Source organism: Ursus americanus, chromosome 35 (assembly GCF_024610735.1).
Source record: "Ursus americanus isolate L20-20 chromosome 35, mUrsAme1.1.p, whole genome shotgun sequence".
Lineage (NCBI taxonomy): Eukaryota > Metazoa > Chordata > Mammalia > Carnivora > Ursidae > Ursus > Ursus americanus.
This window is the reverse complement of record NC_142161.1, coordinates 27229239-27249550: the sequence shown is the minus strand read 5'-3', so window position 1 is coordinate 27249550 and position 20312 is coordinate 27229239. Positions and strand designations below refer to the sequence as shown.

The 20312-nt window shown below is 43.2% G+C and overlaps 2 protein-coding genes and 1 pseudogene across 5 annotated transcripts in view; 1 reads left to right on the top strand and 2 right to left on the bottom strand.

Annotated features, from left to right (window-relative positions):
- The window catches only part of ATL1 (atlastin GTPase 1), a 64988-nt gene extending 60358 nt beyond the window's left edge, over positions 1-4630 (bottom strand). For both annotated transcript variants that reach the window (XM_045798795.2, XM_045798806.2), the window contains exon 1: positions 4471-4630. In XM_045798795.2, coding sequence (XP_045654751.1) covers positions 4471-4504 — 34 coding nt within the window. In that variant the 5' untranslated portion in view covers positions 4505-4630. The remainder of the gene's footprint in view (positions 1-4470) is intronic.
- On the bottom strand, positions 4508-18220 carry LOC148107146 (uncharacterized; annotated as a pseudogene). Its single transcript, XR_015722979.1, has 2 exons — positions 17442-18220; positions 4508-4641 (listed from the first exon to the last, which is right to left on the bottom strand). The product of XR_015722979.1 is annotated as an uncharacterized LOC148107146 (transcript).
- Positions 18030-20312, top strand: part of MAP4K5 (mitogen-activated protein kinase kinase kinase kinase 5) — a 103133-nt gene continuing 100850 nt past the window's right edge. For both annotated transcript variants that reach the window (XM_045798738.2, XM_045798775.2), the window contains exon 1: positions 18030-18296. In XM_045798738.2, coding sequence (XP_045654694.2) covers positions 18189-18296 — 108 coding nt within the window. In that variant the 5' untranslated portion in view covers positions 18030-18188. The remainder of the gene's footprint in view (positions 18297-20312) is intronic.

Genomic DNA, 20312 nt, shown 5'->3' with positions numbered 1-20312 from the left:
AAACCCAAATTCCCATGTGGACTCCCAAATTATAAGCAATTGCAATTAACAAAAACAAAGGATGCATTTCGGTTTTGTTTCTCGTAGTACTTAAACTCTAAGCCCAACATTGAAAGACTGCTTTCTGGGCTACTGCCTCTGATAGTCATCTGAATCTTTTCTTTTTCACACTAGTACATTCTTTGCCTTCTTTTCTAGTCCAAAGCGATCAAGTTTATAGAGCACTGATTTCTTTTACTAGCTTAAACCTAGATAGGCTTGTTGCGGGAACTTTTGGGCATATTATTTAGTTCTTTGTCTTCATCACATGGACTGGGGAAGCAAACAACCCTAAATTTAAATCTTGATCTATAACTTATATAAATTATGGGACCTCTGGCACATTTCCTCATGCTGAGTCTCGGATTTCTTATATATTAAAATGCAAATAATAATGTCTACTTCTGAAGAATGGACTTTTAAGTGCTCAATTTTATTTAAACTTCTGGTTCAGGAGCATCTGAGTGGCTCAGTTGGTTAAGTGCCTGCCTTCGGCTCAGGTCATAATCGCAGAGTCCTGGGATCAGAGCCCCCCATCGCAACAGGCTCCCTGCTCAGCGGGGAGTCTTCTTCTTCTTCTCCCTCTGCCCTTCCCCCTGCTCATGATCTCTCTCACTCACTTTCTCTCTTTCAAATAAATAAATAAAATTGTAAAAAAATTTAAAAAAATAAACTTCTGGCTCGGTGCTGATTTACGTGCAGGTGTTGGGATTCTTAGTTCTCCTCACAGACCTGCTTCTCAGTTGTATCTCTGGGTATGACCCTCAACCACCCCCTCGATTCTGGGTGTCAGCAGAGATGCTTTTCTGCTTTGTAGTTTCCACGATCTTATTAGAACCTAACAGGTCTCTGACTATTCAGATAAAAATATTAGCTGTGATACGGTCCTAGAGAATTCTTATCTGAATTTTAGGTTTCCTGTACAGATTTTGCAGATCTCTCTTGCCCTTTTCTTGGAAATCACTATATTTTCCAATTCTGGATTGTCTACCTTTGACCTCCACCCACTGCCTTCCAACTTGTCTGAAAAGTATCTAGCTAGATGACAAGGTTAGTTCACTGTCACTTATTACCTGAGTTTTTTCTCATAACAGACCTCCAGCTTCTACAAGAGCCTGTTTTCCGTTTACCTTTACACTATGCCCTATTATCTTATATAACATTCCACAGTATTGAGGCGCTGGGTGGCTCAATCAGTTAAACATCTGCCTTCGGCTCAGGTCCTGATCTCAGGGTTCTGGGCTCGAGCCCCACATCAGGCTCCCTGCTCCACGGGGAGACTGCTTCTCCCTCTGCCCTTCCCACTGCTTGTGCACGCATGCTCTCTCTCTCAAATAAACAGCATCTTTTAAAAAATTCTACAGTATTATGTTATAGAAAATAAATTAGAAGACAACCCTATGTTCTAATTTCAGTCCTCTTACTAAATATGTGACTTTTACCAAGTTACTTAACCTACCTGAGTCTCAGGGTTTTTTTACTTGCAAAAGACTATGTCCAGCCAACTGAAGAAGCCCAAGATCAAACGCAATAATGCAGGTGACTGTGCCTTGAAAACTGTAGTTGTACACAGTGCAGAAGGTATTACCAATTCAGTAAAGAATCAGTACAGTACAGTGGTGAAGATAAGAGAATCTGAAGTCAAGCCACCAGAGTTGGAACCCTGGCTCTATCGTTTACCTTTGGTATGTGAAATAAGGAGTATAGTGCCTGCTTCGTATGATATTAGCTCAATGGCATTAGCTATCATTGTTATTATTAAATGCCCACTACGTGTTAGGTACTGCACTAGGCGCTAGTAATAAAACGGAATCAGGACAGACATGGCTAACATCTTCATCAAAAACCTCTGTTGCCTACTCTATAGGCTATCTTTTTCTAAGTCATTTATGTATTTATGTTATACATACTTTATAGCAAAGAAAAATCTGAGTAGTAAAGCATTTCCGTAGAGCATCAAGACTCCACAATTCAAATATTTCTTTTCTGTGAAAATATCCAGTGAAACTGGACTTTAGTGGAACACAGTGGAACATAGTGACTTTAGTATTTCTTTTCCTAATTCATCACTTGAGTTGAGACTCTTGATGACTTCTGGGTAAACTGTCTGGGACATGTTTCATCAAATATAAATAATCCAATGCTTGTCAATCACCTAAAATGCTAATTAAAAGGCAGATTCCGAGACCCCATTTCAGACCTATTGATTGAAAACCTGACTGATTTGCAGTGACATGGATGGAGCTAGAGAGCATTATGCTAAGCGAAATAAATCAGAGAAAGACAAATACCATATGATTTCACTCATATGTGGAATTTAAGAAACAAAACAAATGAGCAAAGGGAAAAAAGAGAGAGAGAGATAAACTAAGAAACAGACTCAACTCTAGAGAACAAACTGATGGTTACCAGAGGAGAGGGGAGTGGGGGGATGGGTTAAATAGGTGATGGGGATGAAGGAAGGCACTTGTCATGATGAGCACCGGGTGATGTATGGAACTGTTGAATCACTATATTGTACACCTGAAATTAAAATCACACTGTATGTTAACTAACTGGAATTAAAATAAAAACTTAAAAAAATAAAAATAAAAAAAAATAATTTAAAAAAAGAAAGAAAAGAAAAGCCCTGGCTGGAAGATGTGGGAATATGCATTTCTAATAAGTTCCCAATGTGATTTTTATGCAAATTCCATTTGAGAACCACATCCCCAAGACAGAAAAAAACCTCCACTATATAAGAAATATGTACCCAAAGAAATACTGAAGAATAATGATCCAAAGCTTCACTAAAGAGAGAAATTTTAATCCTTAGGATAAATTTTCACACCGTGTCTTTTAACAGGGTTGGGTCAACAATGCACAGAGATCAAGACCAAAACTGACTTGAAGATACATACCTTAACTGTGTTCAAGAAATTCCTACTCTAGAGGCCAAGGAAAAGGGTGGTGGTAGGAGGACACTGAGAAAGCTTACTCATAATTTCATAAGAAGCAAAGAAAACCGTGTTACTGCAATAGTCACACTTACTAAAACTGGGGTTTGGTAATCTCAGAAAATGGAACCGCCTTCTTTTAAATTCAGACAACTAACGACAGACCTCCCCGCACCAACTCCCCCCACCTACCACAAACCTTGGATAATCTCTCCAATGTAAACCTTTCCTAGTGGGAGTGAAGTTGGTCCTGTGACCAAAGAGTCAACGAGAAATATGGTCTTTTGATAAAAGTCAGCCAAAAACAACCAATTAAAATATAAATTTATACCTGTTGGTCTGAAGGACACATAAGAGATCTCACTGAGACGCAGAAGACAATCAAGGAGCTCCAAACTCCTAGTGGATGTAAACTTTCCAAATAACAACTTAAAGCGAATGAACAAAATATTTACCCAGCAAGGAACAGTGACCTAAGATCTGCTCTGGTTCAGATAATAAAATGCCCTGAAACGAAATGCCTTTCGTTCCTAAGATGGTAGTGGGGCTAGCACCGTGACTGGAAGAAAACGGGAGCCTAAGGCAGAGAAAGACGCCCATCTGCCCACACTATCCTTCCCGAACCGAGTCTGGAGCAGCGGAGCGGGCGGGGCCGCGATTTCTCCTGCATCACCGCGTTCTCTCTTCTCCGCCTGCGTGAGCGCCGCCCACCCACTCGCGGCGTGAACCCACTGGGCCTAGCCTCTCCTCCCCCCGCCCCTCGGCCTGGTGCTGAATCATGAGTCCAATATCTCCAAAAGGTAAAACCAAAGAACAATGCCACCCTTAGGGCTGGCCTGAACGGGGTACCAGGCTGGGGTGGAGCAGCGGCTGGAAACCACAACTCTGCTTCCCTTCTTCCCAAATTCCCCACCCAAGCCCCACATTAAAACACACACTGCAGTGCCGGGGGACTCCCCAGCCCCTTCTCCTGGGCTGCTCAGGTCCGCAAGGCTCCCACCGGGCCGGCGCGCTCTGCCTCATTGTTCCAGCACGCCGCCCGCTCGGGAGCCCGCGCCCCGCCAGGCGGAAGGGGGTGGAGGTTAGGGATGCCCACCCCCTCGCCCCTCACCCCCTCGGCTGGGTAACAACAGCCCCTGCCAACCCTCCTCGCCTTCCTGCCAACCGATCGCTGAAGCGGAACCAACGAGTCCCCGGGAGGCCACCGGCGGGTGCTGTCCAAATGCTGCGGGGAGGAGGACCGAGGGTGGAGAAGGGGGGAGAAGCAGGGGGCTCCGGCCTGCGAGAAGCGGCAGCCCTCCCCCACAGCGCGATTCCGGCCACCCCGGTACCGCTCGGCCAAGCTTTCTCCCGCCTGCAGGGAGCCGCTCGGCTGTGGCCGGTCTCCCAGCCCCGGACTCTGGCGCCCATCAGCCCTTGGCCCTCTCGTCCCCAGAAGCAGAAAGCAGAGGGCTAGTCCCCACGCAGGCTGCAGAAGTCCGCGTGTGCTACTCACCCCAACTGTTTCTGTCCCTGCGGTTCTTGGCCATGGTGGTCTGGGGACCGGCGGCGGCGAGGCGCTCTCACTGCGCTGGCTCTTCTCCCGGGCCGCAGGTTGCTGGCGGTGGGAGGCTCTGTGCCCGCGCTGGGCGCAGTTGTCTCCGACTCGGAGGATGTTGCTGTGGCGCTGGTGGGGAGGAGTGGGGAGGAGAAGGGAGGAGACAGCGGATGAACCAAGCTCAGCATCACAAGCCCGAGTTCACACACATATCGGCGTCACACCCTCCCTACCTCAGCCCACCCCCAGAGCATGAAGACAGGGGCAGACGACGTACTGCAACCTTTTCAATGGAAAACACACATACAAATAAACAGCACCCCTCACACACACTCCCGAAGAATTGAACAGCATTAGCCCGTCGCAGAAATACACAAACCAATATACTGCATTATTCTGGAAGCTCAAATACCTGTTTCCTAGAATAGTTACACATTAGTACAGATACGCAGGCAACATTTACGTAGCCAAAGAAATTAAAATAATCAGCATTTATCTGCCAGGCACCATTTCTCCCCATTTTAAAAGCAAGGTCATGTTGGTAAAGAGGGTATCATGCATTTTTGTACCTGTATACTGTACAGGCCTGACTTTTAAAATTAGGACAGCAAAATTTAGATCAACACCAAGATAAATGAAAGCTGGAGATTCATCATAATATGTAACTAACTCAATGTGTAGTGGGCAAAATTTCCACTAGATTTGCAGAGAAGAACTCTGGAATTATATTGCCAAATATTTTAAGTAAAATCATAATACATAGTCTGGGTGAGCCTTGGCAGCCACAAAGGTTGCAGACAATTTTGAATAGAAAGCAAAACGCAATAAACATTTAACAAAAATATTCTCAATCTCTCCCTTTCCACTAATTTCTTCCTCTCTGCCTGCAAACTCCATTTTTAGTATTCGAGAAACAGTCGTTTGGTGCAACTTGACCCTCAGGATACCGTGATCCCATTCCTTACACGGTTTTTTCGTGCATTCGGTTTGTTGCCCACACTTCACAGATCAGTTTTGCCTACAAGATTGCTGCTAGCCTCTGGATTACCAAATCTTCAGTCTCTGCTTATTCTTCATAAGCAGCTCTTCATTCCATGTTCACTCAATGTAATTGGCTATCATGGCTTCAGACAAGACCTCTATAATTCCCAATCTAGGCTTCTGGTCTTAAAATCCCTTAAAGAGAGAAAATCATCATACTAGAACCAAATTTATAACTGCCTGAGGTCATCTTCACTTTTTTTTTTACTGACACTTCAAAATCAACATGTCAAAAACCAAACTATCTCACCCACCACTGCCCAATCTTATGCTTTCCATATTTCAGTTAATGGTTCTAGTGACCTCAGAGCTGTGAACACTGTAAACCAAGTTCACATTACAGTTTCAACAGAGTTGCATTCCCCACACACTAATGAAACAACATAGGAATATGGGAATTATCTCAACTCTATACTTACAAACCAAATTCACAGACTAAAAAGAAGTGTGTTCTGCTTTTCTTGTATATCTTAACTATAATTCTCAGCTCACATTCTAGCCTGATAATCCCTTTCAGTGAATCTCGTTAAAAAGAATAGATTCCACATATACACACAGACACAGACACACAAAGTTGTATAATTCAATATATTATTTTTTTTCTATATGTGGGTCTTTATAATATATATAACTGAAAAAATATATTTTAAAAAAGGTCTTTTCTTTGTAATTAATAGGTAATCTGTGGGATAATACTTGACACTGTGACTATCTTGGCCAAGAACTTCACCCCATGGTTTTAGTATCCATTGATACCCTTGCCTGAATCAAGTTTATATTAGTGATTTTTTAATGGTGATTTTTAAATAATTATATCATTTCTTTTACATTTCACAGTTAGCAGCTGACATTCCCTCTCCCATCTTTGTTGAGAACCACTATAGATTCATGAAATCTAAAGCAAAAAAAAAAAATAAAAATTGTGTGTGTGTTATTTACCATTATTATTCTTTCTAATCCTCAAATTGCCCTAAATTTGGCCAATGTTATGTGAAAACTTGTACAGGAATGTTCATAATAGCATGATTCATAGGAGCCAAAAGGTGGAAATAACCTAAATGCCAAGTAACTGATGAATGGATAAATAAAACACTGTATATCTATGCAATGGAATATTATTTGGCCATAAAAATGAATGAAGTACTGATATATGCTACACCACGGATCTTGAAAATACTATGCTAACTGAAAGAAGCCAATCACAAAGACCATACATTGTATGATTCCGTTTATATGAAATGTACAGAATTGGCAAATTTATAAAGAGGTTTCTTTTGGGGGCGATTAACATTTTTTAAATGTTTGAAATCAATTCTGTACAACTTTGTGGACATACTAAAAATGACTGAATTATACAATTTAAATTGGTGAATTGTGTGGCATGGTAATTATATAGCAATAGGTTGCTTTTAAAAAGTCAAGGTCAAGTTTATTTTAAATCAGAAAAAAAAGAAGAAAAGGTATTTGTACATTAATATTAGATCTCCTCTCATCCTGACCCCACTGAAATGTTACTTCATAAATTTTCCCTTCCTCCTATATTCTCAATGCTTTTTTTCCCCGATTGGTTCCTTCACCATGCTCATTTCCCCCCATCCTAAGAAAAAGGGTCTCTCGGTCTTTTCATTTGCAACAACGTGGATGGACTTAGAGCATACAATGCTAAGTGAAATAAGTCTGGCAGAGAAAGACAAATACCATATGATTTCACTCATATGTGGAATTTAAGAAAAAACAATTAAACAAAAAAGTCAAAGACCAGAATCAAATACAGAGAACAACTGGTGGTTGCCGAGGGGAGATCAGTGGAGAATAGGTGAAATAAATGAAGGGGACCGAGAGCACACTTAACTTGTTGAGCACTGAGAAATGCACAGAACTGCTGAATCATTATACCAGACCCCTGAAACTAATATAACAGTATGTGTTACTATACTTCAGTAAAAAAAAGAAAAAAAGAAAAAATAATAAAATACAGTGTAACCTCCTTAAGAAAGAAAAGGGTTCTCTTAATCACAAGTTTCTCCATAGTTGATGCTACAACTCGTTCTTTCCCTATATAACTAGCAATCTTGGGAAAGAATTTAGATCAGTTAGAATGCTTTTGGCTGTAACTCAAAATAGCTTAACCCAAAAGGACATTTACCGTCACATAATTTTTTTGAAGATGGGTTGGTTCTGTGGTGATTCATTTACCAGCTCAATATCATCATTGACCATATTAGCTGGGACATAGATTTGGCTGCTGTAAAAAATTACAGTGGTTTAAGACAGATATTCATTTCTCTCTCCTGATATAATCTGAACATAAACCCTCCAGGGCTAATACGGTGGCTTTGAAATATCAAGGAACCTAAGCTTGGACTTCCATGGTATAATCCAAGATGGCTGCTTGGGCATTTGCACCCTCATTCCAGTCAAATAGAAGGCAAGAAAGGAAAGAAGGGCATATATCCATTCTAAGGGTACAACTCAGAAATGGCACATATCAACTCTACTCAAATACCACTGACCAGTACATGCTCCATGTATTTGATAAATATATTATGTATATGTGTATCCAACTAAAATTTAAGAGATCTCATACTAAAGAAAGAAGGGAAAGCACCTGGCTGGCTCAGTTGGAAGAGCATGATCTTGATCTTGGGGTTGCTGAGCCCCATGTTGGATGTAGAGATTACTGAAATATATATATATATATATATATATATATATATATATTTTTTTTTTTTTTTAAAGAAGGGAAATGGATTTTGGAGAACACCAGCAGACTTGGCTACAAGCACCAAGGCTGCATTTTACCGTCCTTAGTGTGTGGACTTATTTTGTAATGTGGGCTCCTATCATGGTGCCAAGAAAGCACCTGCCATTCCAACACCAGAAGCAGTTAGCCATGCCTCCAAACAAAAAAGGCATGTCTGTGCCTTGTGTACGTTGCTAAAAGCAAGGAAAATCTCCAGAAGCACTCCCACAGACTTTACTTATGTGCTATTATCTAGAATTGTCTAGCCCTTTAGTAAAAAAAAAAAAAGAAAGAAAGGAAGAAAGAAAGAAAAAAAGAAAGAAAGAAAGAAAGGAAAGAAGGCGGCTAGGCCAATTGAGATTTATCCCCTAGCATTGGGGAGGGTCTCAGTCTCATCTGATGGACACAGACTAGAAAGGAAAGAGAAGGAAAGAAAAATATTTTTTGAGCACAAGGCCCAAGGTGATAATCACCGCTTTCATTTTCCCCTTATCCTCCACTAGTATCTCCTCTGCTGGGGTGGCCCAAAACTTACTTCCATAGGTCCAAGTCCTTAGCGGCCTTATCTTTACTGGGTTGCTGCAGTTTCATATTGTTCAGTAATATTAGACACGTGAATACCAAGAGGTATCCTAGTACATGCTGGGATCTCAGACATAGTCATTCGTGTTATCTTTGTGGAGCAATAACCAATTCCCCTTGGTAATGAGGACCAATCACCCCAATTGGTACAGTGATCCCCTCTCTAACTGTTGCCCCAATGGTTAGAAGGCCTCATACGGGTCATGTGACAGTTTCAGTTTCCTATTTAATGAAATTTCCTATTTAATGACAGTTTCAGTTTCCTATTTAATGAAATTGTGTTATCTGGGGATAGTATCTGTCCCTTGGGCCTTCAGATTCACCAAGCCCAATGTTTTAAAGACAAAGTTGTACAGACAAAAATTCTTCAAGTGAGTTGTTAGGAATAGAAGAGCCACCAGTCCACCCCTTGGGTCCTAGGCCCACACATTCGGAATGTGGGGTAGATGGCAACATATATTGGCTATTGGGTTAAGTCCTACCTCATATCCTCACTGGATTATCTCCCAGCCAGCATCACAACTGATCCTTCAGCAGGCCTTTCCTCCATTCTTTCAAACTAGCTGCTTCTAAGCGATGGGTTTGACGTAAGATCAGTTAATTCCACGGTCATGATTTCATTGTTATATTTTCCTCAAAGTAAAATGAATTTCTTGCTTAAATTTAATGTTATAATACATGATGATGAAATAAAGCATTCTATAAATCCATGAATTGTGGTACTAATAAAAAAAAAACTAAAAAAAAAACTTTCCAGGCAGGGAACGTAAACCTGTATCTGGAATATGTATCTATTTCCATGAGGATGAATCCCTCTTCTCTCCATAACAGAAGGGATCTAGTATAATAAACTGCCACCAGGTGGTTGACTGGTCTGTCTAGGAAATACCACCATACTGGGGCCTGGGCAATGGCCCTGTTATAAGCACGTTAAACACTCCGTAGTGGCAATAACTATTATGCTTGGCAAGTGGAAGTCCATGCTGCTGAATCCACATTTGGCCTCCATTCCTTTTGTACATGGGCCCACTGAACCAGCACCAGAATGACTAGGTAGCAGCTGACACGCGTAGGACAGATCATTTTGTAAACCTGATTATTGGAATGAATGCCCTCTTGTGGGCAGTTATGTGGTTCACAGATATTTTCACGTTCTGGGTCCATTTTGAGAATCTATCTGTATTACCTCTCCCACTGACTCCCTTGTCTCGGATATACTTCCTTCCAAGTTACTGGCCGACTTACTGGCCACTTTACATAAAGATAGATCGATACCTCAGGCCATCTCTCCTTCCTAACAAAGAGGACAACCACATGTTCTATTCGACGTTATGCCCATGGGGAGACTTTCTCTTCATCCCTATTTTTCAAAACAACCTCATTATGGGTAGGGCCATAATTCAGAGGCTGTTTGCTTCCAGTTGGTGTTAGTCTATCATGCAGACCATAAATAAACCAGGTCCAAGCTTTTCCTTCCTTTGCTAAATGACCATGAGCCCATAGAAAAGATTTAAAAAAAAAAAAAAAGGTGGCAAAGAAGTAGGGGCAGGTACAGAGGAAGTCTGTCCATGTAATTTATACATGCCTTCCATATCAGCTCAGGTCACCCCAGTATATATACCTTTCCATTTGACAATGAAATTCTGCTGCCTACGTTTAATTTATGATTCAGTAAATTAGATAACACCGAGTTCCTAAAGAGCAATTCACATCCCACAGTCACTTAGTATCCCACAGTCAGGTGTTTAGTTTCTGCCAAGGCCTGGTAGCAAGCCAAGAGCTACCTTTCAAATGGAGAATAGTTGTCAGGAGATGACGACATGTTCTTATTCCAAAACCCTATCAGTGCAGCTTGCACCAATAGCCTGGACCATCTGTAGGGCGTTCTGTCTTTCCAAGTCATATGAAAAACTGGCAGTCATATAGTTTACATGGTAAATGGGTCAGAGAGCAGCACCTGCAGTTTGGTGGCTCCAAAATCCAAAGAGGCCAACCAAGCAATATGTATTGTTCTTTAAGGTGGGCAATGCACAGTGAAGCACAATAACTCGACTGACTGTTAGAAATTTTACTACTGCACAGTCTCTGAACTGGGCTTATTTCTCATCCTCTGATAGAAAGGTCTTTTTAAGGCATCTAGGGCAGCTGCCACTTCCTGTTCACCTATCCAGTTTGCACCACATCATCAAGGCAAGAGAGGGCAGCTGCTACTTCCTGTTCACCTATCCAGTTTGCACCACATCATCAAGGCAAGAGAGGGCAGCTGCTACTTCCTGTTCACCTATCCAGTTTGCACCACATCATCAAGGCAAGAGAGGGCAGCTGCTACTTCCTGTTCACCTATCCAGTTTGCACCACATCATCAAGGCAAGAGAGGGCAGCTGCTACTTCCTGTTCACCTATCCAGTTTGCACCACATCATCAAGGCAAGAGAGGGCAGCTGCTACTTCCTGTTCACCTATCCAGTTTGCACCACATCATCAAGGCAAGAGAGGGCAGCTGCTACTTCCTGTTCACCTATCCAGTTTGCACCACATCATCAAGGCAAGAGAGGGCAGCTGCTACTTCCTGTTCACCTATCCAGTTTGCACCACATCATCAAGGCAAGAGAGGGCAGCTGCTACTTCCTGTTCACCTATCCAGTTTGCACCACATCATCAAGGCAAGAGAGGGCAGCTGCTACTTCCTGTTCACCTATCCAGTTTGCACCACATCATCAAGGCAAGAGAGGGCAGCTGCTACTTCCTGTTCACCTATCCAGTTTGCACCACATCACCAAGGCAAGAGAGGGCAGCTGCTACTTCCTGTTCACCTATCCAGTTTGTACCACATCACCAAGGCAAGAGAGGGCAGCTGCTACTTCCTGTTCACCTATCCAGTTTGCACCACATCATCAAGGCAAGAGAGGGCAGCTGCTACTTCCTGTTCACCTATCCAGTTTGCACCACATCATCAAGGTTAAGAGAGGGCAGCTGCTACTTCCTGTTCACCTATCCAGTTTGCACCACATCATCAAGGTAAGAGAGGGCAGCTGCTACTTCCTGTTCACCTATCCAGTTTGCACCACATCATCAAGGCAAGAGAGTAACAGGATGTTCTACTGGATATCAAGAACACAAAGTCCCTCTGGAATGATACCGTATTGTCACTGAAGTGTTTACAAAGACCTGAGGTAAGACAATGACAGTGCTATCCTAGTCACGTGAAGGCAAACTGCTTCTGATTATTTCCTTTGAAGGGAACTGAAATCTACATTCTAGGGTTCAAGTCAGTAGCTACGGTCTAGGTGCCAAGGGCCATGTCGATTTCCTCTAGTAAAAACTCCACATGTGGAAATACAACTATGAGGCTTCTCCCTCAATTAACGGGCTCCAGGCTTGTGAACTAGCTGTGAACAGTTTAAGAATCGGGTGATACGTATTAAATCGCCATTACAGTGACTTGAGATACATTTTTGCTCATCAGACCTAGAATTTTTCTGCTTACATACATCAAGTAGCACTTAAGTGGACTGTTTGTTTCATTCATTCCTAGACATTGATGATCATACAGCACCATCAAAGATCCTTGCAGTCCTGATTATCACTTCCTCCTGAGGGTTATCATGGTGATTGTGCTGAACATGTCTTTGACAGTTAAGTCCTACTTGGCCTCTACCAGGATCTCAATATTCCCACTGAAATCATGGATCCCGATTTCATTGTGGCATCTCCGTTATCATTTCCAACCAATTAGGACAGCCACCAAAGAATTTTTCAAGGATATCTGTGGACCTTTACTCAATACCTTGATAAAGGTAAATTTTATGGGCCAGTATAGGGATGGTATGAATAGAGCATTACTAAGCAGGATGCACATAAGGGCAAGTCCAACATGCCCATTTCCCTGAACCTTCAGATCCCTTCCTCTACAGTACGCCGGAAGTTCTGGCTTCTCAGCATATAGACTACCAGCTTCAAGTGACCAATTCAGAAATACTACCAGCTGCTCGGGTCGACCTGAGTCACAGGTAAGTATTTGGTAAGATCCTGTAACTCCTTCAGTGCATAAGTTTTCTCCTCCAAGAACAGGTCTTGTCCTTCTCCATCAGGGCAATGCTGAAATCTCTCTCTTTTTAAAAGTTTTTATTTAAATTCCAATTAGTTAACATACAGTGTCATTAGTTTCAGGTGTACAATATAGTGATTCGTCACTTCCATACAACACCCGGTGCTCAAGTGCACTCCTTAATGCCCATCACCTATTTGAAAGGTAACTCTTGCTCGAAGTTCTCAGCCTCATTTATATCTACCCAAATGCCCGCATCCCCTGTTGCAGGGTCCCAGTACTTCTCTACTAGGGCTCTTACCTTAGCATAACAGATCTAGGTCTCACATTTAATTAATGTTGCAACTCGATAGCCTTTACTGTTGGCCATGGGCTTGATTCTCAGCCATTATCTTCCCTGCAGGTACACGAGAAATGTTTCTTCAAAGCTGTCAAAGAAGCTTTTTGATTTTCTACTCATGCCTTAAGTTTGGGATTCAGGCCATTTGTCTTTTTTCCCATGTATTCTCTCAGAGGCAATCAGAGCAAATGACACTGTGATTTTAGTAATCATCACTATCAAAGCAGCTAAGTGTAAGAAATTGGTCTTCCAATGATGCACCCTCCATCAGCACTCCATCTCTTGCCACTACTGATGGTTATTTCAGTAATTGTGATGCCATTGTTTCATTTTCCATGGCAAAAAGTGTATACAGGTAATCATCAGATTATGTGAGTAATACCATCCCACAAAGCAAGGATTTCCTTCCTGAGGCTTCTTCCAATTCCTGTAACTATCAATCAGGGTTCTGGCAAGAAAGATACAGCACGGAAAGAGAATCTAATGAAAGGACTATTTATAAAAATGAGGACAGGGTTAAAGGAACCAATAAAGGATAGTGAAACACCGTGAGACTAGCAACGGTGGAATACCATTATCATACTCGTCTTAAAGGGGCAAGGAAAAAGAGAGCTAGTTAGAATCCTTTAAGAGTGATACAGCTGTAGGATAGGGCCACAGTCAGGCAAGGTAGTCTCTTCTGTACCTTAGGGCTTCTTGGAACACTAGTTTATATGAGGTGCAAGCAAACTTTAAGCATCCCTTCTGAATGTTATACTTCTGATACTGTGAGGAAATCAACAAGGAACAACATACGATTATTTATAACTTACATTTTTTCTTAGCTACTGAATTCGCAGACAAGACCAAGTTATGAACCAAAGACAGGAACCCTGCTACCAGTCCTCATAAAAACCTAAAATACACCCTGGGAATCAGGGTTAATAAGAATAGCATTTTAACATATCAGAGGATCATTTCAAGCTGGATAAAAAAGAATGTACATTGCCTTCCTCAACTCTTCTATTTTTATTTTTTAAAATTATATTTATTCATATATTTTAAAAATATTTTATTTTTAAGTAATTTCTGCACCCAAGTGGGGCTCAAACCTACAACCCCGAGATCAAGAGTTGCAAGCTGCACTGACTGAGCCAGCCAGGCACCCCCCATTCTTCTTTTTTAAAACTCCCGTCATAATGACCAGATACAGATTCTGAGTGAGATACATGTTGTACTGCCGTCCAGAGCAAAACAGAACCCTTCTATACTTCGAAAACATGGTTCTGACTTCAATAGACAACTGACCCTAATTAATAAAAGATAGAATAGTTGAACTATTTGAAAATCTAAATCATAACTGCGGCAGATGTCTTCCAAAATTTAATTAATTTATATCTAACAAATCTATGGAGCAATAAACTCAACAACAGTGTTACGCTTTGCAACTAGTTTATGCTGGAAGTTTGATCAGGAGATTACATAGGTTAAGCCTATGTGTTCCATGCACAAAATTATTGTCCTCATGCTCTGTTCTGTCACACTTAAGAGTTTTAATTAGCCTTTCTGTCTTGGCTATTAAGTTGTGAACCTTACCTAGGTAGATGTTAAAAAATTTAATGTCCCCAATTTTTTTTTAAATTCAGCGTTGGCTAAAATTGATATCAGAAGCCACAGATTATAATTAGCATTTTACTAAAGAAACTTGATAGAATGGAAAAACACTACAAAGCACAGAGCAAACCCTTTTGGTTGTTATGCAGATAAAAGTAAAATTTGGAAGATATTTACATGTCAGATATTATGAAGACACAAAGAGTATATGATATTGAGAGTGGGATGAAGGGCTTATCAAGCTATATTTATTCTTATTCCATACCTTGTTATAATATTAGGTAGTTTGTAAATCTGTTAGCTACAATTTAATTATTATTTTTATTATATTACATTATTTTTAAAGATTTTTTAAAAAAGATTTTATTTATTTGTTTGAGAGAGCGAGAGCAAGCACAGAGGGAAAGCAAGCACTGAGAGAGCACTGAAGGAGAGGAAGAAGCAGACTACCCGCTGAGCAAAGAGCCCTCTCCCGGTTCAATCCCAGGACCCTGAGATCACCACCTGAGCCTAAGGCAGACACTTAACCGACTGAGCCACCCAGGTGCCCCACATTTTTTTTATTATTATTGAAACTATGTGCTTAATTTTTCAGGATGTAAAATTAAATTTATGTAGCATAGGTTTATTTTATGGAAATTGAACTTGAATTTCTCTACCAAGCACGTAATATTTAACCCACCAGCTATGAATTCACTGATCTTGTTTAAATGAACTCGGTCAGTCTTTTTAAATCCTTAAGATTCTTTTGGAGTTGGAATAAAGCAAATGTTTTCCTCTTTGCATCAGTTGTGGTACAAGTAACGATTATAACAGACACATTTTTTAACCACCACGTAGAATTTCAACTTTTTCCATGCTATCCACCTCTGGGTTGATGGTCAAAGCATATGGATCTGCCATTGCTGGCAACATAAAAATATCTGCACTCCAGAGCCTTGTTGAAGCCTATGACCTCAAACTTTTTACTGCCCAGTTCATATCAAACGTTGTGTTTCAAGAATAACATGCTTGATGGATTATCAAACATTTATCCTTGCTTCAAGCTAGGAATTCAGAATTTCCACTTTATGAAGGCTCATGATTTCTCTGAAGTCTTCGTGTCAGGACAAGATATGCCTCTCTTGATCAACTGCTTCATTGTGATCTCAAAAACACTATGAAACCCTCTGCTTTGGCCAATTTGCTGCATTGTTCCGGTATCCAATCTTAACAGCATACCTATGTCTTCACTTACTTATTTTTACCTTGTAGTATAGCATGTATTTTCTGTATGCTGCCTCAAATTCTCTGGAAAAATGCAAGTATAAATAAGTAAGAATAAATTTCAGACTAGAGAAAGGATCAATGCTTATAGGGTCAAAGGAAGAAAAAAAGAATCTATGACAGTAAACAAGTACTAGGATACCAATAGAACATTTGAAAAGATTTTGAGTCATTGAAGCCAAAAGTATGTGCCCACCAAAACAAGTGCCAAGAAGCTTTGAAAGAAGGAACTGTTCTTCAACAATTTTTTCAATGCAGCAAACACATAGGCTTTGTCCATAGAGCATGTAAGTCTGAGCTTACTTATGTTCCCTAAATAAGTGCCCTTTGTGCATGGAGCACAAGAAAATACATATATTCCTTGTCCTGTTAAGGTGTAAATTTAATTTCTACTTTACACAATTAATTACAATGATCACCAACAAGGAGGATACTGCCCAACAACAGAATTGAATTGGATGCTCAAAACCACAAACCAACATCTGCAACTCGCTGTTTTGTGATTTTTTCAGTTACTAAACGCATTGGCTGAGTCCTATCTGGCTTTTCTGTTCAAAACCTCTACTGAACTCTAGGAATATCTTTGCCAGTATACATAAAGCTGGCAACTTTATTTCTACCTTCAGAACAGGACTGGAACTGAAACTGCAAAACAGCTTGTGAAATATCAGCCAAATTACTTCCTCGAATTCCTGTTCCATATTCTGCGCACTGTGAAGTATTTTATAAACTCTTCTGTTTGATAACCCTATTTATAATCCTGTACAATGCCTCATAGACACTTTCTTGGGTGTCAGATGCAAAACCGTATGCTCTGCAAGCTGCAGATAACGATACTGAGCTATTGCCAAATATGATGTCTTGTCCCAGGTCACACACTGAGGAGGCGGTAGAGCCAGCACCAGGTTGTGGTCTCTGCTTGTGTTTTAACTTCTGCACAACTCCTGATGTCATTCAAGAAGCAGTGCCCCCCGGCAGGCATTGCGTGTGGCCAGCAGGGATGGAGGCCACTGAGACTTCCCAGGAAGTCCGGCTCTCAGCAGCGTCGTGGAAAAACTCCGCAGAGGACAGGTTGTGCAGGTGTGCGGCGAAGCCTCAAGCCGGCACCCTGGGAATGCCCTGCACAACAGGAAGGCGCAGCAGGGTGTGCCGCGGCTTGCTTTAGCCGGCACGCCCCGCCCCCTCCCCGGCACCCCACGGCCAGGTGACTTCTGGCCCAGTGCCCTCGGCCTACCTTGTCCGTGGTGCGCCGGAGACGCCGCCCTCGTGCCCACCCTTCTCCGTCTACCCGTCAGCCTGCAAGTTTACCTGACGAACCTGGGGGCGGCTCAGCGGGGGCCCGGCGGGTCACGAATGCCCGCGGGCGTCCGCGACCTCAGCGGCTGGCGCGGCCTGCGCCCCGAAAGCGCGCACCCGGTCGGGGGGCGCGGCGGCCTGCGGCCGGGAGGGTGTCGTGTCGCGACCAGGCCTCGGGGCGGCACTCTGGTCCCGCGGCCGGCGCGCTCGGGCGGGCCGCTGGGCGCCGACCCACGCTGGCCGGGAACGCTTCAGCCGCTGACGCAGCCCCGGGCGGGGGACGTGGTGCGGCGGCGGCGGCGACGGTACGCGCCTCCGCCGCCTGCGAGAGGACGTGCGGGGCGACGGCGGCGGCGCGAGCCCGGAGCGGCCGGCGGGCGCGGGGAAGCGGGGCGCGGGCGCCGGCGAGGGAGTAGGTGCCGGGCCCGGCGCTCAACAAAGAGCGGGGCCGCCCCCTCGGCTCCCGGGCCGGCCCCAGGCCCCGGCGGGCGGGGAGACCGGCTGGGCTGTCGCGGGCGGCCGGAGGGGGAAGGGCCGCGCCCGGGACGGGACTGCGGGGCGCCGTGGACCCTCCCAGGCCCGCTCGTCGCGGCCCCGGCGGGCGGAAGGGACGGGGCTGGGCCGCTCGGGGTTGTAGCCTCTGCTCGTCCCTCGTGCAGGCGGAGCTGCGGGCGGACGCTCCATGCTGGGCAGCGGCGCCGCTCGTCCTCGTTAGCGGGAACCGGGGCGCCGCGGGCAGAGCCGGCGGGGGCCGGGCCCTGAGCGAAGATGGAGGCCCCGCTGCGGCCTGCCGCCGACATCCTGAGGCGGAACCCGCAGCAGGACTACGAGCTCGTCCAGAGGGTCGGCAGCGGCACCTACGGGGACGTTTATAAGGTGAGGCGGGCCGGGCGCGGCCCGGAGCTGGCTCCCTCCCTGCGGCCGGCGGGCGCCCGGGCAGAGGCCGCTTTCCGGAGGAGCGCGAGACGTGGGGAGGATGCCTTCATTGTTGCATCTGGGGCCGAAGCGGCCGGGGCTCCGTCTGCTCCGCGTGCGGCGCCCTGGGTTCCTTGCTTGCTCTCGCCACCAGCACGCAGAGCTCCCCGCACCTTTGCAGCCACTGCTGTACTTTTGTGTGTGGTATAAAGGCCGTTTACGTTTGTTTGGGGTATTGAGGGGCGTTCGAATCTGCTTCTAGAGCTGCTCTTGAGGATGTGCTGGACTTAGCATGGAAAAATGCTTCGTGGAGGACAGTGGGTGAGAAAGAATCTTGGCATTGGACGTTTGCATTTAAAGAAACAACTCTTAAATGGTTGAGCTTGATTTAAAAAGTTATATGAAACCAGGTGTCAATTTTAACTGTAGGCAGTGTAATACTAATCAAGATGATGGGTGCACAAACATTATCCTGTGTAGAATTCTGCTTTTCCTGGCAGATGCTTCATTATTTGTATTGGGTCGGTTTTTTCTTTTCCCCCTACTTGAGCGGTTCCTCTCTTCAGGGAGTTAGAACATTCCATGACCAAGAGGGGATAAGAGCTGTTGTCTTTTTAATTGTGCTCCTTCTCGTTATTTGAGACAAATGGGAGAGTGAGGTACGGTTAATTTGGGATTAAAGAAAAATTATAAAGAAGCAAACTGAATTCCCTAAATCCACTGAGTTCTTGAAGGATTAAAAGGAAAGAGATTGTTTCAGATTGCTTTATGCTTTTTGTTTTTTATTTCAAAAGGAGCGTTAATGCATCTCATATGGCTATATTAAGGGAATTTTCCTTTGATTTTTGCAACAGCTTTGTTTATTGGGTTTAATCATGATATATATCCCATTATTCCAAACAACACTCCTGCATATAGCTGTGAAATGGCCTTCTGTCATATGGGTAATTTGCTGTCTACTCCTCTGGGGTAGGTCGTTGTATTGCACAGATGGTAAAATGGAAAGAAAACATCCTTTTTTTCTCCTTTTCTGCTTTTATTATTCCATTAATAATAATGATTCAACTCTAGCACTGTGTCATTTTACTGAAAGGGACTGTGATGGGTAGGCTTTTTATTCATTAAAAGGGCATTTGAATCTTCTATGTAGGCACTGTTCTAGGTAAGGGGTGGTTAACTGTGAGGAAAGTCCAGTTCTTGCCCTGTGAATACCTTTGAATTCAAAGTGGGTAATAATAACAGAATCCTCTTTATGTAGAATTCGAGGTAATTAACTCTTAATTGTGTAGCTGTGGATTAGCCATTTTGCGGAATGCTCTTTAAAAAGTTGAAATTCCTATTTTGCCTTCTCAGTCTGACTTTTTAATCATTTTCATCTTAGGATTCACTATGTATTAGATTCAGTTCATGTTAACGAAATAGTCTAAATTCCAGTTCTTGCATATTTCTCTTCTCCCTACTACAAGAAAATTTAAAGTGTTTTCCCTACAAAAATCTCAAGATCTCCACCTTTTTTTTTTTTTTTCATAACTGTAATAACTAAAGCAACTCTTCTGGAGCAGGATTTTATTCTTGCCAGGAAAAGCAAAGGGTTGTATTAAAGGGAAAGCTAATGTCTGTCTTTGACCCTGGTGCCTCCCTGCCCCATGTCTGTCTTCCACGGCTCCTAAACAGAGGATCTCCTAAACAGAGGATCGGTGACTGAATATTTATCATACATCATCTTCACCCCCTGCCCCCATCTCCTTCCTCACCCCATTCATGCTCTCACACTTACATGTATACTCATTCCAGTCTTGGGCAGCCTCTAATTCCTAAACATCCTCAGAATCCTGGTTCTTTGTCTTTTGTTTTCCTTTGTTCTAATTACCTGGAATCACCTCCCACCCCCTCTTTTCAACTGTTGAACTCTTACCTGCCCACGAAAACCTTCCTCACAGGCTCCTCCAGGAAGCCCCAGCTGTTCCCCTTTATCTC